Here is an 18,460-nt window from a genome sequence, read left to right as displayed (position 1 = left end):
GCTAGGGTTGGTGTAAAGCCCCTTTTCTTCAGCATCCTTTTCTGTGCTCAGCACACAGGGAATTGGCACAGCCTGTCCCAGCTTGACAGTGTGGAAGCCAATGGGACCCCACACTTGCCATCCAAGGAGCAAAGGAGGAGAAGGCTGCAGATGGTTTAAATGTTTCAAAAAAGCTGGTAAAAAGCTCAGGGATTCTCTTGGACGCTTCCAGTACAAGGAAGCATTGCTAAGGAAAGAGAGGACATCCAAGCTCAAATCTGCAAGAGATTTGAAGACAAGACCGCAACCCATCAAAATCTCAGAGCCGCAATGAAACACAGACTTTTCATTTCCCTCTGGGCCGAGCTGCAGTTTGGATTATCAGAAATGCCGGTGAAATGGGAGCGTTCCTTGTATGTTCAGAAGCGCCCAGCTGCTTCTCATGCAGAATGCTCCTGAGAGTGAGATTACACATTCAGACACGGTGAGATGAAGCAGCTGCTGAGAATGTATATCAAATACTGTGATTTCTCCTCTTCAGCTCTCTTATTGCATGCACCTTGAATAAAACTATGCTGCAGGGACAACAGGTCTCTTTCTAGTAGTCTCCACCTATTCCTTTAAACTATACAACAGGGAACTTGTTCCATGTAGCTCTGTGGATAACAAAAGCAGTGATGTTGAACTCTGACCTTCTGCTACCACAAAGAGCTAAATTAATTCCCTACAGCACATCAGCGCTGCTTTTGAAAAGGCCCAGACTCTGCAAAAAACAGATGGAAACTAAACTTATGGGCCTTTAAAGATGTCAAGCACTTCCTCGCAGTGATGGCATAAGAATCTTTCTTCTTCCCATCAATTTTTTTATTAATCAGAGCACACATGGCAACTCCCCATGTGGCACCACTCAGGGCTCACCCCATCAACATAAAACTGTGCGAAATTATCACCTCGGGTTTACCACTGGGATAACAATACTTTTATACCTAGAATTAAAAAGATGAATTGTCACAGCCTGGCAAATCAATATGCAACGGCAGACACCTAACTCCAGTACTATTTTGTTGCCCCTTTTCTTCCCGCACGTCGTTCCCACATTTGCTACAGGATCTGGTTCGGAGACCCAGAGAAAGGACTCCCATCGTAGTGTTGTCACCTTCGTGCTTTTGCTTTCAGGACCACCGTTTTGGAGATTTTGAAGCACAAATGCGTTCTGGACAGCAGCAAAGCCAAACCTGCTTTGACAGCCAAATACACTCCAGAGACCTGCAGAGCCTTTGTAGGTCCCCAGATTCTCATCTCCATCACCACATTATGTGGAACAGAAGATTCTTGATGGCCCATTTTCTTGAATTTGTTTGTGTGAGGACCAGAGTCAAGTTACTCTTTCTCCCCGGCAAAGAGCTGAATTGGCTTTTTTACCATCAGGAGGGTGGTGCGGTTGTGAAGTGCCCAATCATTTCTGAAGAGACATCGGGCACCTGGTGCCAGGTCCTTATTCACAGATGACAATCATTACCATAAGCATAAGAAAAAGGTTTCTGCCCTCCTGACTGCAGCCAAGTGCTCCATGTGCGTTGGCTTTGGGGTGATAAATGTCACGTTTACAACGGGTTTTGCAACATGAAAGTCCATAATTTGCTTTCCAGGGACCTGTGCTTGATTATCAGGAGAGTTAGAAGCATTCACTGAAGTCTAATGAATAGAATTAACACATCATTTAAACAGGGACTAATATGTATGCAAATGAGAAAAAGTTAAAAATAAGAGTTCAAGCCATAATTTCAGAGAACGTAGACTGCATCCTTATGAAATATGAATGTTTCAATTCACCTCATATCTTTACATCTATGTTAGCTGCTTTGCATGTGAACAATAGGGTGCATCAAGCCCATTTTGATTTTTATATTTGAACTTGGACTTATAAAATGGATTATATTGAAACATGAATAATATATATGCTAATTAAAGACTCCATTTAATGACATAAATAAAGACAAAGACTAACACAGGCTAATTTCCATTTGCAAATTTCCTAATTACTGTATTTTCCTTTGGAAAGCAGAAACTTTATTTCCACAGCTTCAGAAAAAAAGAGAATATTTCCTTTGCTCGAATTATTTTAAAAATCTTTTCAACTTTTTTATTCTTTAGGCTTGATCTCCACAGAGATACAATTGCTTTGCGTAGATAGATTCAGTATTAAATATCACCTCAGTCAAATTACGGTGATTTGTGCATGCAAATGGTGTTATTTACTTAATTATTATTAGATTTTTCTCTAATAAGCCATTAGTTTTGATAAATATAAGGTGTATCCACCCCTCAATATTGCAAAGCATGTTCAGAGTAACTCTGGCAGATGTAAACCAAGAAAATGTCCTTGATGCTTGCTAAACTGTTAATCTCTCTCTCCCTTCCTCTTCCCTGCCCCCAAAATTAGACAGAACAAGGGCACAGGACAAGCGCACAGTTGTAGGGAGACAAGGCATTAGCAGAAAACGTGACTACAACTCCTGTCATGCAAAGCCTACAGAAAAGCTTGCTGAAGAATAAACAGATCGCACAAAAAGCCCTTTTAGGTTAAAAGGCTTGTTTGTACGTATAAGAGTGAGGGAAGTGGTGAAAAATAGTTCATTCAAATGAATATGAAGCCTGTAATGATATCAGGGCCAGGAGAATCTTTTTTTGCTGTTGTGTAAATGTCGGTTATGTGGATAAAGAAGCCTAGATTCAGCCTTAACTCACAAAACCAGCAGCATTTGCAGGCTCTGAAAAGCAAACTGCAAAGCAAACCCATTTACTCCCTGACTGAAATAGCACCCTGAATGCTTCAAAAATAAGGAGCTGTATGAATGGGAAGAGACTAACCATTCCGGTACGTTTATGTCCTAGGCTTTTATTAAAAAAAACAAAACAAAACGTTCCAAAAAGTATCAGGTATGAGGACTGCATCTTCACAGCTTTCACTTCATGTCTGTAATACCAGTTGCTATTACCAATGAACACTGAAATTTAGGAAACTTGTAAGACCCAGGAGTAAATGGTCGTAATTTTGGGTTACGATGTGGTTGGAAGTCCCCCATGCCCCCAGTGCTGCTAGCTCTGTTCAGCTGCTGCCATCTGTATCCGTAGCATGGCTGCCGGGAGCACAGCCTGGCACTGCGGGGCAAGAGGCTCTCCCCGGTCCCGGCTCCCCATCCTCTGCCCTTGTGGTGCTCATCCCTCCACACTCCTCCTCTCAGCATTAAAGGAACCAGCTTGGGGAAATAAATACCATAAGAAAAGCTGGAAAGCAGCTGGAAGGGTCGCAGGCCAGTTTACTTTGATCACTTCTTTAACAGCATAAAATCCTTTTCTCTGACGAACCGCTCAGCTCCTAAGAAACGGTGAGGTTGGCAGATGTAATTTCCCGTGACGGGTTTAGGAGATGCACTCCCTCAGCCTGCCTTGCAGAGGGCTATTCTCCGACTCCCATTCGAACCCCACAATTATGCCAAATATCCATCAGCAGGGTAAACTCCATTCCCTAGCTCCGTCCCCTGCCAGCAAGGGATTTGCTCCATCTGAGGAGCACCTGTATCACCCGCCTCGTGCCTGTGCGAAAGGAAAGATGTCCCTTTATACATGACCTGGACAAGCCCCTGTCTGCAGGGATTCAGCATCGTATCCCTGAGTCCAACCTGTGGCATGACAGAACACGCCTCGATCCGTAACGGCTTAAAACGTGTTTGACACGGAGGTGAATGAGATAAGCTCATGCTGCTACAAAACGTGAGGAATTTTACCAGCACTCACTGAAAACTTTCTGATGGTGGTTAAAAAACGGTTTTAGAGAGTGAATCGCTGGACAGAAATATATCCATTTAACCAATAATTTGATCAGAAGGAAAATAAAAAACAAATTTGACCCTTCAGAGGATAGAACATTTGTCACCATCGAGAAATGTTTTGATTTCTTGTCTTTTTTTTTTTTTTAAAAACATTAACAATATTTTTAAAATTCAAATTGGGCTTATTTCTATTACTTTGTAAATGTCACTTCGTAGGATATTTCAAAACGGTTTTGTTCTATTTTGGAAAAGACAGGATTTCCAAAACATGACACAACCCAGCAATCAAGAACCAGGCAAGCCACCTACGCCTGTTTCAGCTTAAAAGTTAAAACTTAAATGGATATTAACCTGTAAGTCAGTAGAGTAAAATACATGCTGTTCATAGCAATAGAGGAAATGTTTTCTTTTAAACAAACAAACTCAGCGCTCTGCAATAAACTGAATGAATTCACATACTAGCAACATTCATCCTAGCAGCACAACGTGTGTTGTGCATTCCAAGGCGTTGTTTTTTTTCCCAAATTGCACAGGTTTTAAGAAAAGTAAAATTAAGTCCACCCCTGCTTGTTACTGTTTTCCTAGGCTGCTGATTCCTAGTATTTATCCAAGCAGTTAAGATTGCTGAATTGATTTAATATTCTTACCCTATAATTTTACACTCAGACCACATCCTGCTGTGAAATAGCGAGTGCTAATGATAGCCCAAATGCTGCTGTGGGACTCAGGACAGCACAGGGCCCTTCAATAGCTATATTTTATGGTTACAAGGAGAGAGAAAAAATATAATTTATCTGGTTGCTGTGGTTAATTCACAGTTCCACAGTAGAGGTATACTGTTCCCTCCGGGTACATCTACTTGTATTATAGGATATTTCATTGACAGTTTGTCCGAGACATTCCTCTAGCTCCGAACCTACCAATTTATGAGAGCGAATCGACTCCAGAGATACCTGTACACACTTTCACACATACTCTTACCTGCTAAGACTATTATAGAACTGATACAAACTAGCAGCAGATCAAACAACAAGTTAATAAATTGTTTCTTCAAGCCGAGAAGGGGAACAGAAAAAGAACGCATCAATCTTCTTAAGAAATAGTCTTTTTTTTAAAAAGTGATTTAATTTCACAAAAAGCATTTGTGAAATTTGTTTCTCTTTTAAAATACCTATCATAACTTTAAAAGCCAAAGTTCAAGAGTTGTAAAGCTGTATAAAAGTTTCCTGTAGAATAGCTTACAAAAGACCCAACAGACGAGTAGGAGAAGCCAGTGGTGCCTGACGTCCTCTACCGCTGTGCTCATCAGAAACCCCATACTCCTCATGGCATACTATTTCTCAGCACCTACAAACCAGTTCTTAATGGAGCTTGACTAAAACATTTGAATATTTAAAAAATATTCATTCAAAATTATGCCTTGTAAACTACTGCCTTTAATCCAGTTACTGCACATATAAAATCTTGCTCTTTTTTCAAGACCTCGCCATTACAGCAGCACTGGGGAAGGCATTTCCAGAAAAAAAATGCCTGCAATTAATCCATTTAATTAGTTCCACAGAAACAAAACACAAAGATCAATTGCAGCTGTGCCACAGATCCCTCCTTGCCTGCCCTCGGCTGCCCTTTGCTCTCTTTGCAGAAGGAGGTATTTCTGGAAATGTTGGGGAAATGTTGTTACACCTCTAACAAAGCGGTGAGGAGTGTGTCAACAGCAGTTTTCCAACTTGCTGCCAAGACTTTCGCATAAACTTCACCCCCTTTAGGGATGGCCTGTGTGGGCCTCTGGGCAAAGCATAGCCTGAATGTCTCAGCTCTTATGGGACACATCGTGTAGCAAATTAAAAATAAAAAAAGAACACTTTTCTTGTTTGGGAGTTTTCAAGGTCACCAACGTGGTATTTTGAATTCTAGTCTTCCACAACTGAAACACGTATTCTCCTGTTGTTTGACTTACGATTGCATGCTTGACATTATCTTTTAAAATAAAGGTGATGCAGATCTGGGCTCCCACTGAGCTCAATGGCCGCATCCATAAAAGTGCCTGCAGAAAAGATGTTCACACAACTGACCCACATGGTAGTCACCTCCTAGGAGCTGACGACCAGTTTCAGCGTGAGAGTTCTCATTTAAAGATGCTGTTAAAAGTAATCACAATCCAGCAGGCACTAGGACTGGTGGGGCCAGGATGAGTGGTTTCACAGCTGTGAAATCTTGGATCTTCGAGCAATTGCCATTCCCCATCTCCTTTGCAAGGAAATACTTTCATATACCAGTCTCTGCACGGATGTTTAGATTTAGTCACCCTGGGCATTTGCTCACAGGTTCTTTGCCCTGGGCACCAGGGGTGGCCTCACGTGGCACTCACTGCTGGTGATGGGGCAGCATTGACATGTGCAGTACAGATGGTCCCTTAGATAACACACAACAGGCACAACAAAGCGCAGCGATACCAACCCCTTCTCCTCTGTTGTATTTTTAAACTTCAAATCATTGTTTTACTTGTAACTCTTCCCCTACTTTTAGGCTCCCTGCTGCAGGAGAACAGATGGAACAAAACTCCAAACAGATTTTTTTCCACCAACCTGTGGGTCTCCTGACACAGTTGTCCTCTGCAAGCTGCCTTTGCAGTTTCTTTCCTGCCCATTTTTATCTTCCTTTCACTCTCCCTCCAAAGCTAGAGCCCTCCCTCTCTCCTCCCCCCAGTTCTTAGATGTGCTCTTTTATCGGCTTCACGTTATTCACTTTAAACATGATGCATTTAAACTGTGTCTTCCAAATGCCTTTTCAGGCTTCTAGTCCGCGATTTACAGGACAATTTATCACACTACACCATTCCTCCTCTTTTCTCACGCTTGCGTGTGTGCTTTAAAGCTTGCACCGCAGAGCTGTGGAGAACCCGCCTCGAAGCTCCCGTGCAGGATCAATGACTCCTGCAGTGCTCCTGACGAATGGCTGCTTAACCTTGTTTTGGAGCCTAGAAACGATGGAAATTCTGTAGACCACCGCTTTCTTGTCTTTCCTATCGTGAAGCTTTTTCTACTGTCAAACCTAATTTCTCTCTTGCTGCAATTTAAGCCAAAGACTCCTCATCCTCGGAGCGCAGAAGATCACGTATTCCTTGCAGACCCCTTTCACGTACTAGAGCACTTGCTTCAGCCCTGCCTGCCCATCTGGTCTAACCAGCTTCCTCATAGAAGAGGTATCTCACACAAGAACATCCATAGTCCTCTCGTATTTACACCTGGAGATACACCAGCCTGCTATAAATCTGGATTTGCTTTTCATTTACAGGATAGTTGAGGGGAGAACATTGCTTCATGAAATTCAGATGAAGATGGGACATGCGTGTCACAGGAAAAAGCTGGCTTCAAATACCTGGCATGAAGTAACTTTTTATTGCAATTGCATACTCTCAAGAACCCATTTAAGGTTCTTCAGTCATGTGGACTCAAATTTACAACGGCAAGGTCTGATTTAGCTGATACCGTTATTCAGGAGTCACTCTGTTAACATTAATGGGACTGCACAGGTTTAAACCTGAAGAAAGATGTAGACTGTGCTATTTCCTTAAAACGAGACATTCCTGGGTCAAAATGTGTTTACTGATTTTTTTATGTTGCTCCTGAGACTGTATAATTAGGATTAAAAGTACCATTTTCTGAGCTTTGTAGATATCCAGATAGTTCTGGAAATCACCACTGATCTGCATTTAAGCTTGGCAAATCCCTCTCCAATTTCTTTCCTTTCTCAAGACAAAAATTGCTGGTTTGTAAAGCCGCAGCTCACTACTAGCCTCACCAGCGACGAAATGGAAATCTTGCAGAATTCTGGTTTGCAAGAAAAAGTAAAACTAGTGTTAATTAAAGAAGAGTAAAAGTAACAGGCATATAATGAGAGAACATGCCCCTTTCCACAGTCTAGCTCTTAACAGATCATACAGCATGCTTGAAAAGCAACTTTCCATCTGCAAATCTGTCTCTCTCTCTTTTTTGTCTAATGAGCATGAGTTAGTCTGTTCAAAAGCCCAAATGGGCATCTCAGGGCCAATTCAGCAGCAGGGGGTCCGTTACTATAACAACTGACAACTCCTGTGATTTCTGAAAGGCCCTAAAGTAGCCATTTGCGAAATGGTTATTGAGCAAGAAGTTGGGAAGGAATGGCTGTGCCGGGGTGCAGGTCCCGGCCTCCCCTGCGCACAGCTGCGCTCGCCGACCTCAGCCCTTCACCCACGGAGAAAAACCCCGGTGTCCCACCACCCTTGCAAACAGCTGGGTCGGATTCAGCCCCCTGCAAGCGGAGAAGAGAGGAGGCGAGGACAGGAGGCACAGCGGCAGCACGCTATGCTTTGGTGTTAGCAGATCTCCTTGTGGGCTCTCCCCCCCTCGCCCCAGGCTGCACGTTGCTGGATGAAAGAGCAGAGATGCTGTCAGAGAAGTTTTCATATTGATTTTCCTCGTAATGGAAGAATGACGAGCGCTCAAAGGATACCGAGAGCTACAACAAGTAACCGGCAGCTGCCCTAAGCTTCAGGCTTGAAAGCGAGCTGCCTGCCGTCGGCACAAAGGACGGGCTTGGTTCCCCGCGCAGGAGAAGAGGGAGCTGATCACAGGCCTGCTCCCCTTTAATGAAAACGAGCAGCACTTTGAGATACAGCACACAAAAGGGCCCAATATTTCAGTACTTTTAGCTCCGGCACTGGCAAAATCAAACACAACCTGGATCTTCTGCAATAAAAGCTGAAGTGCTTTTCCTGCATTGCCTGGGTTGAGGCAGGGAGATCAGAGGGCTCCGAATCAGGCTGGGCTGCATCCCACTTGCCAGGCAATCATCTGCCTTATCTCCATCCCTCTGAGGCTGTCATCAGATGAGACTAGATGTAGCCATTCCCAGAGGAAAATGAAGGCAGGGCCTGTTCAGCATGAGCAGGGCACATCTGGTCACTAAAAAGGTAATGGAAGCTGAAAGAGGTTTCAGGCACAGACTCACCTCGTCTCCCCGTGGCGTTGCCTGTCTCCCAGTTTAGGAAATCTCTTGTCCTTGTCGGCTAATTCTCCTCACCACCTGTGATGACATGGGTTGTGCCCTGGGGCACTGCCATCCCCAAGCGCCCGGAGGTGGTCCTCAGGCATCACTGGGGGCAGTGTCAGCATGAGCATCCTCATCCCTCCTGCTCATTCCTGCCTCGTGCTGGTCCCCCAGTTATGCTGGTGCAACTCTGGTTACTGCATGAACCAGATTGGGAGCTCATTTGGTTTAAATCAGGGCACGAAAACCCCTCTCATTTTTTTTTTTTAAACATGGATTGTTTCTCAATCCAGCCCTTCGCATGGTTGTACAAACATTTGCATTGGTATCACGAGGACAGAACAAGGGCAGGAACAGAGGAGGCTGCTTCATGCATCCGAGACATTCTTAAAATCAAGACACAGGCTCTCAGAAGTGTTACCACCTAGCATCCTCCGCGAGTGAGAAAATGAGCAGAATCACGGATATTTTAGAGTAAGCTGAAAGCAGCTTTTATCATTGTAAGCAAGCAATTTTACAATGGTCTGTAAATTTGCAATGTTCCTTTTTCAATCAGTACAGTAGATGAACAACACATTGTGTACTCATAAAATAAAACCTAGAGATAGGTTCAAATAACAATTTCAGCACTTTTTACAACCTGCTACAGGCAGAAGTTCCTTTTTTTCCCCATTGAAGTTTTAACACTGTCTTAGCTATGGAGCAGTGACAGTTCCCCAGAATTTAACACCAAAAGGCAGTTTTCCAAGGCACCGTTAGTAGATATGGTAACCGCATCAGTCCTTGGTCTTACGTTGCAGCTTCCATTTCTATATTACAAACTGATTTACAGATACAGACGACCAACCTCCTTCAGTGCTATTTTACCAGTGACGGAACTCAGATCCTGAAATATCGAACACCTGAGCTTGCTCCCAGTGAGGTCTTTGCCACAGAGTTCAACAACAATACTGTCAAACCGTAAGTGACTTGGCCCCGGGTCACACAGAAAATCAATGACAGAGTCAGAGAAAGAAGCCACATCTCCCAGTGCTCAGTGCCATTTCTTCTGCACAGAAAGGCAGTGCCAGAGAAGTACAAGGCTCTACCACAGGACCCGTCCCAAGGATTCTATTCAATTCAACAGGATGCTTAACAAAAACCTAAGAAAACTCTGTCTACTAAATTCTATAGGGTTTTGCCTAAGGAAAATTAAAGGCATCTTTTTCCCAAGCTGTCTCATATACACGCACGACTATAAACAAGCAATGCAAGCTTGCTTGCTCTTTGAAAGGCAGCAGCTGTGTTGTTCCAAAAATCCCTCCTGAACGTAAACATATTAGCACTGTATAAACAGCTTGATTTAATAAGAAATGCAGTACAATATTCCCGTTTTGTCTTTGGGATCACAATGTTGATGGCGGCAATAATTCAGAGGTGAATTATGATATCTGCTGAAAAGAAAGAAAAAGAAAACTCTCCAGCTATAGTTGTGAATTAATTTCTCCCTCTTAGCTGAAAATGAGAAATGGCTATAATTTAGTTCCCATTTAAAAGTTGCTGTTGGCTAAACTCTAAAATCTTAATTGCTTCTTAATATTCTCTGCTTATTTTTGCCTTTGAAACCACCATCTATAGCACTGTAGTGTTTAGATCAAAAATCAAAACGGAAAACAACAAGCGGAAGGTCACCAGTCACTCCTAAAATACGGTTGTTTTTTTTTTTTCTAAAATGCCAGAAGTTAATGTGTATCAAAGTATTTTAGTTGATTTCCCAACTTTTGTCACCCTCCTGCACCTCTGCGAAAAAGAAAGTGGCACTGACCCTGGATTTCCCTTGAAGTGTCAATACTCAGGACTTGTTCAATTTGCAACAGCGTATAGTGGAAGTGCTAGAAAAGACAGGTTTCAAGCCATATTATGGCTCAGCATGCTGTAGGATCCTGCCTTCTTGCAAAAAAACTGAAGTCACACTCAATCCCTAAATAGTTTGGAGGTCACTACCAAACACACTGTGCAATTCTCAGAGCTCGTCGAAAAGGCTGCGAGAACAACAGTGGCAAAGACTGCAGACAATCCAAGTCAAATTTTAAACTGACCTTGAAGAAGTGCAGAAGGATCTCATGATGCTGAGTCTGGGTATAAAATCACAGACGCAAACAAATGCCCAGAAATGCAAAAATAACGTGCTTGGGAAACTGCACCTTACGATACACACATTTTAACAGTCTCTAGATGAGTAGTGCTCCAGCGAAAGATCCTAAAATCCCAGTGAGTAGTTGTCAGGAATACTCAGGGGTTTCCCCTACAGCACACAATTCCAGGAACCAGTACGAAAGGAATGAAAGCAGCAAAAGAAATACCAGTGTGGCACTGCAGAAGCAAATGGTGAATGTTGAGGAAAATGAGGATCTGGTCTCCTCACCTTTTCTGCCTGCTAAGACTCAAATTCTCGACTCAATGCTAAAAGAAATCAGTTTCAAGCACTAGAGGCCCTGGGAGCAACAGTCCCCTTCAGCGTGCTCATGACAGCTCAAGGATCAGCCAGGTCAGCTTCTCCTCAAGAGGAATCAAAGATGCACAGAAGGAAACTTAAATTACAGCCATCATTGTCCCTCCTGCCCAGGAAGCCCAACTGCCAACCAGCCCCTGCAAACTTCGTGGCTCCTGGTCATCCTGTGATGGTGCTCTCCTCATTGTTCGGGATAAGAGGCAGCGCAATTTTTGCAGCTTCGTTATGCTGACCTAGTTTATTTTCCACTCTACCAACTTAAAAATCACATAGCCCTCTTTGCACAGCAGTGCCATTAAAAGTCCCAAATTCAGGAAACTTTAGCTGAAGGGTAATTCACAGCTGCTGCTTGCCTGCAAGTTCCCATCCCTTTTCATTACTGAGGTGGCCATCATGCTCAAAAAAAGGAAGTGACCCTTTCCCTTCAACATCAATCATATTCTTTCGCCATTTGTCCAGGATCCACATAGAAAAGGAACTGAGAACAGCAAATTACCTCTGCAAATAAGGGAGTCTCGTTCAGAAATTGCACAGATCATTTCCAAATATATTCAATTACAAGAAGTCTCTAATGAACACAGCGTGGAAGCTCAACAGATAAAGAATGGAAAAGCTTCATCAAACAGTGACCGCTTCCTATCCCTCTCCTTTTCAAGTAAAGGGAACAGAAAATGAAGCTTCCTTACAAAGAGACATCATCACAAAACTTATTTCGTTGCTGTATCACAGAATGAGCTACAAAGGATCCAAACAGAGATAAACGCTTTGCCAAACCTTCATAGGCAATCTCCCCAACTCCTTGTTTTGGTCCCCGGATAACAGGGCATTGATGCAATGCAAACAAGCAGAAGGCTTTGCTCTGCTTCATTGTTCTACTTATGTCACCTCTGGTCTCAAATCATCTAATCCCACAGATGCTCAAAAACACAAAAGTGAAAATATCATTTGTTTTACCCTCAAAATGTATTGCCAAAGGGTAACGATGTCTCTTCTGCATTTTCTAGTTCTCTGAGTTTTGTTTTGTAATGCTTTTTCTCACACCAAAACAAAGAACTGCTGTGCAAGAAAAGACCCCTTGGTCCAACACGGCTGTCCCCTTGAGGGTTATCCTTTCATAACAAGTGTTTCTCTGCTGTGCACTTCAATACCATGTTTCCCTTACTGAAAAAATCTGTCTCAAACTCGTTTTCATGCCATTGGCTTTGATGGTGTTATTTAGCAAATTATTCCATATGTTGCCCATTACATTTTATGCTAAGTATTTCTTCCTGAAAATCCAGATCACTGTTCCTTTCAAACTTGTAAATTAGACTCTGTGGTGCTTGAGGATCCATTTTTTCCTTACTTTAAAACACTCACAGAGAGAAACACTTTATTTTTCCTAAGGAAAGGTAATCACACTGAAAAGGGCACAAAAAATGCTGTGTTGCCACTTCAGTGACACGGTCTGCACAACGTGAAATGTTACTGTGGACTATTTCTGTTCTAGTTGCTTGTTGTTTTATCCTAAAACACACGTTGACATTTTTATACACTCTCAGTATTTGTTAAAAAATCCTCAGAACTCTGAAGGTAGACACAGGAGATTATTTTGAAGGTAGTACATGTGTGCTCTCAAGTTTGTTTATTGCTCCTCAATTTGTTGCTTAGTATTTTTCAAAAACTTTTGACTGCTACATGACGTACTTCCCATGCCTGTATTAATTTTTAATCTCCACCCTTTTTAAAGTATCAATTATACACAAACAATTGATCCACTGCTGTCAAGGGCATTAATGACAATGCTCATAATATGACCAAAGCCACTGATGAATGTTAACTACTCGTGCATATTATGGAGAGCAGATAAGAAACAATTGCTGTCCATATGCAAAATAGCAAACGTTACTGGAAAAGTAATTTAGTTTCAGTTAAAGTCTTTGTTCATGTATATTCCTTAATTAATGTGCACGTTTGTTATTACAAAGCAAATAAAAATTTTATGAGGTGTATGGTTAGGAATTTTGAAGATAAAAAGTATTTAACTTTAATTAACATATCTTAATTTTAGACTTGAGTAATATTATGATCTATAATAAAAGTATTTATCAAAAATGAGTCCCTAACTATTGGTCACTAAGCCAGCACTTTTCAACTTTAATATCTTCACAGGGACGGTATTGTTACTCTTTGAGTGAATTAAACACTAATTTTGCAATTATTTCTCTCAATCCATTAGTGAAATTGCAGGAAATGGAAATGTTTTCCAAACAATGAGAGGCACCAACATTCTTATTGATAATAGCTGCTAGCATTTCATTTCAAAACCTTTCCTCATTAGAAGAGCATTTTGTATCAATGCAAGAGAACTATTACTAACCCCTCATTACAGTGCTTCAGGATATAATACCGTATCCTTCAAGGGCTTGCCTGGTGTGAATGGCACCGAGTTTAGTCCAAGAATGAAGAAAATATACACTGAAGGAAAGGACACTACAATGGGATCTTCGGAAACTTTCTAATTTCAGTTTTTGTGCACATATCATGGCAATTTTATTGACGTTAATTAATTGCAAATGTTAATAGAAATGATTTTCACAAGACTATTGTCACCTATTTATTAATATTGTTTCAAATGTTCCCAGCCTCAACAATTTGGCCAAGTAATTGTCAGCAAAATGAGTGTACTGAAAAACAGCTTGGTAATTTTTTAATTGATTCTGCAAATATAACAATCCATGGACTGCTATTTCTCATCAAAGCTACTTTTCCGTGTCCCACCTAATCAGATTTTGAAATAATTCCTAAATACCTTCTACAAGGCTAATCCCTGGGTAATTTTCACCACCAGACAAATGCGGTGTCTCTGGGTTCTTATTCTGGCACAAGAACCTGCTGCAGGTTTTAATCTACTCTAAATCAAATAGAGATGGATTTGTTGATGCTAATCCTAGTCTCCACTACTGAATCAATGGTGTAAAGGACGGTATCTCTTTGTCAGAGGCAATCTTTACTTTCAAGACCTTGCACGTTGCACTTCTGACCACTTCACCCACGCTAAAGAACTCCTACTCAGAGCTTTGCTATGTAATGTGGAAAAAGCGCATTCTCCTTTCTTGAAGTACAGTAGAGGAAGAAAAGAACTGCTTAAGATCATGCAGGAGGTCTGTGGCAAAGCCACCCATGGAACCAAGTCCAGTCTCACTGGACTTTTCTCCCAAGACCACCCCTCCTGAAGGCCAAGAAAAAGATACTTTTTTATAGCTATATTAGAGGGACTAATTGTGAAAATATTTATTGGCATTACAGCTGACTGCCATTGCTAGAGATCTACCAAGCTCATTCTCATGACACAAAAATCAATATTTAAGACAGCTTAATAGTTAACCAACAGAGCTGTTCTAGCATCCAGAGAGTTATCTGATGCCATCTAGCACCGTAACATCTAATAAAATGAAAAACACAGAACCATATTAAAAACCACCACCTGAAATGCATTTTAAATGATAATCGGGTTCCAAGGCTCACCTCCAGTAGACAAGCACAGCAATGAGAAGAATGAGGCACACGAAGGTCAGCGCTGAGACCACAATAAGCGGGATGATCCATTCCATTTTGCCAGGAGAAGGTCTCGTGGCCATGCTGGAGCTGTTCTTGTCAGCTGTGTGTCAAACACATAACAAAAACAATCATTAAATGGAAAGAGAATTACTGTATGGAAAAATATGTAAGCAAAACAAATAGCTTGTCCATTTTACATGGTATGAGTAAACAGAGCAAAGATCTTCTAACTGCAGGGTGGGACTCCATTTGTCTTTAGTCTGAGACATGAGAGCACAGAAGTATGGTGTTTATTGCCACATATGGCTTGGATTTTACTACTGCCTGTAATTACAGTCTCATAGACAATTTTAGGACTCTATCATGCAAGCACCTATTATCAGATGTGGAGTACCCCACTGAGTCATTTCACCACGGTAACAAGGTAAATGCTTTGCTCGGTCATCAGTGTTTGCAGATAAGTGCACTCTATTTCTCAACACTACAGGACAGCCCTGTTTGCAAAGCTCAGTGTAATACTCTGCTTCAGAAATAAATTTCTTGGTAACTATCTTAAAATAAAAAATCCTCAACATGTTGGGTGTCATGTCACATCATTTGCGGAATTGTCACAATCTGGTGAGTTACTGCATACGAAAGCACTTTTTAGCATATGGATTGTCAAGATGGATGGATGAATGAATGGATAGGATGTGTTGTAACTGACAGAAGAAATCATTATGCCACAGCTTTTGAACAAAATTAAAGTTGGTCAATATCCCGAGATCTGGCCGAGTAACTTCATTTCACTTTTTGCATGACATCTTGTTAAAATTACTGTATCATATATAAGATGACTATCTAGAGATTCTGCAAGTACTGGAGCCAATGAGCATAGACATTGTATCAACATATTTCAAAAGACATCTAATTTGTGTAAATTCATGTAGACTTGATGAATAAATTTTTTTAGACAGAATGATAAAAGAAAAATACAGAAGCGGATCTGTATCTTATTCATGTTTCCTAACAAACAGGCAGTAGTCGATCAATACCTGTCAACAGGATGAAATGGGAAAGGATTAGTGTAAACAGCTTCAGATTTGAACCAGGATTGAGACGTATGCACTTGACTTCTACTTTTTAGCCTACGTGAATCTTTCCTTACCAATGTGCTTCCTTGCCCTTATTCAGTATTGTATTATCATATCTTCTGAAACTGCTGCAAATCCAACCAGAAGAACATAATTGCCTTTTCACTGTAGGCAGGCAAAACACAGATAATTGGAAGTCACCAGATGTCACATAATATGAAGTCATACTCTATTTTAATAGCATTTAGATTATACTCCTCCGTAGGCAGGAGTAAAATTCAACTAACATGGAAGTAAAGGTTAATTGTAAATGCTTTTGCCTGACTGCTGAAAACAGAGCAAGGCTGCAGGCTGCTGCAAGCCCAGCAAGAAATCTTTCTAGTTTTAAGAACTAGGCTGATGGAGGTAATGCCCTTTAGCAAGCAGCCTAAACGAGGTGCTAATCAGAGGGATGTTTGGGGGAAGTGAGCGTGCACTGAGTATAGAACGGATCAAGAGCGAGATGAGTAGCCAGTTGTCTCCAACTTCAGTAAGAAAGGCTACCGAAGGCACCAAAAGCGCCACTTTGCAGAATAGGCACACCACCTTGTACCTCGAGCACGTGGTGACCTTTCGTCTTCGCAGCACACCAGTAACGTACAACATACCGTTTTTAAGACAGGTCTTTGATTTTCTTGACTAGCAAAGAATAAGGAAAAGGCTAATTCCAGAATTAGAACAAAGGCTTATTCTCTATATTTGCCAAACTTGCAAAAGTCATAAGTCCTGAGGCATCGTTTTTTATCAGCGCATTTCAAATCATTTAGCAGCGTGAAAAAATTAAGCCTGTTGAGGTAAGCGTTACTAATCAGAATGGTAAAAGGAACAAAGCGAAAACCCATGCAATGTAAGAAAATTAGTAGGGGAGCCAAACAGTCCCACCACCTTACATCCATTAGGGTGTTGCTTCATTTCTCTCCAAGGACAGTATTCTGTTTAGTTTTACCTCCACATATTTCTACACAAAAACATATGTTTCTGTTTGCATGGGAAGAAAATTAAATTCCATTGTAATCGCAGCATGGGCTGGAGTCCCAATGCACACTATTAAATTCTGCAGCGCTCACGATGCGCCTCTTACTCAGTCTACTGTGGAGAACACACTTATCTGACCCTGCCAACTCCCAAAGCCACAGATGTGAGGATAAGAAAGCGTTCAGTATGCTGAGTGCTAGAACAGCAAATGCCATTCCCACATGGCTGGCCCCGAAATTCCAGTTGGGAATGCCCAAGCAGTGTCGTGCTTCAGAAAAAAAGGGCCTGTTCCTGTGCCGTCTTCGAAGAAAAAGTTCTTAGGTGTTTTCCGCTGCTTAAGCAAAGTGTTGAGAGAGCTTAAACAAACCAATGCCAATAAAAATTGTACTAGAATGACAGCTGGGGCCAGAAGTAGAGCAGTACAGCTGGAGTGCTGGCGCCTGTCTCGCGAGTGTCATGGCAGAAGAGAGCCAAGAAAAGGCAGCACACGGGTTAGCTTGGAAAAAGAGTTGAAGAAAATAGACACAAAAAAAGACAGATCTGGTCCTTTAGAGCTTCCTGTTCTCCTACGTAACAAAATATTATAAAATAAAAAAATAGCATTTCACTCTTTTCCAAGATTGTTGAGGCTTGCTAATGTCAACAGTATATCCTTGTAACGGTGCCCACCATACGCTGTACTCTCGGGGGGAAAGAAAAAGAAAGCTTAAAAAATGGACCAGGAAACTCCATTTTTGCTAAGAAATGTAAACAGTTTCCAGTGGCATATGCCTTCGTTGAATTAATTCAGTTTGCCTTTTTACTGGCTTGGAATTCATCCCAGTAGGAAGGAATAAAAATTATTACAGCATATCTGTTTCAGGAGGTCCCACATGATACAAGCGCCGGCACTGCTAAATCCACTCCTGCGTCTGGAAAAATCCGTAACTCCTGTGAACAACCCATTCAGCAGCTCTGTGTGGGCCCTGCACGGATGAGGCCTTGGCACAGACAGCATCAGAGGGCACTAGGCAGCGAGGGAGGCTTTGGTAGCGCAACTCTTGCACAAAGGTCAAGGCACAAAAGAGGCATTCTACAATTTGTGAAATGTACTGGTTTTCCGCGTATTCTTGGTAATTGGTTCCTGAGACTAGAAACATGCTTATTTTCCTTAAGTAACACTGCTTGCTATGATAAGCAACTATAGCTGTAATATATAACCTATCTACCTTTATCTTCCATTGCACAAACTGCCGGGACAAAGTTCTGTTTGTTGTACCGTTACAGATACCGTTAGCTACGACAACACGCGCGTTCTGCAGGCCAAAAGAAAACCCCCGCTGCCAAACTGCCTCAGATTATCTGGTCACTTAAAAGATCTGATTGCATTTCCTTTCAGTACATGAAATTATGGATTTATACAAAGGAATCAATTAATTGTGGAACATAACATTGTCCTTATTATTCAACTATGAAAAGGCAAAAACCATGTGTTTTCTAAAAAAAGTATTACCTTTGATACA

General features: G+C 41.6%; 1 protein-coding gene across 1 annotated transcript in view; it reads right to left on the bottom strand.

Moving 5' to 3' along the window:
- Window positions 1-18,460, bottom strand: part of PTPRG (protein tyrosine phosphatase receptor type G) — a 415,060-nt gene that overhangs the window by 56,487 nt on the left and 340,113 nt on the right. The window contains exon 13 of the mRNA XM_054216618.1: window positions 14,839-14,971. Within this exon, the coding sequence (XP_054072593.1) occupies window positions 14,839-14,971 (133 nt within the window). The remainder of the gene's footprint in view (window positions 1-14,838; window positions 14,972-18,460) is intronic.

The sequence above is a fragment of the Rissa tridactyla genome, chromosome 10 (assembly GCF_028500815.1).
Source record: "Rissa tridactyla isolate bRisTri1 chromosome 10, bRisTri1.patW.cur.20221130, whole genome shotgun sequence".
NCBI lineage: Eukaryota > Metazoa > Chordata > Aves > Charadriiformes > Laridae > Rissa > Rissa tridactyla.
This window is presented reverse-complemented; position numbering and strand designations above follow the sequence as displayed.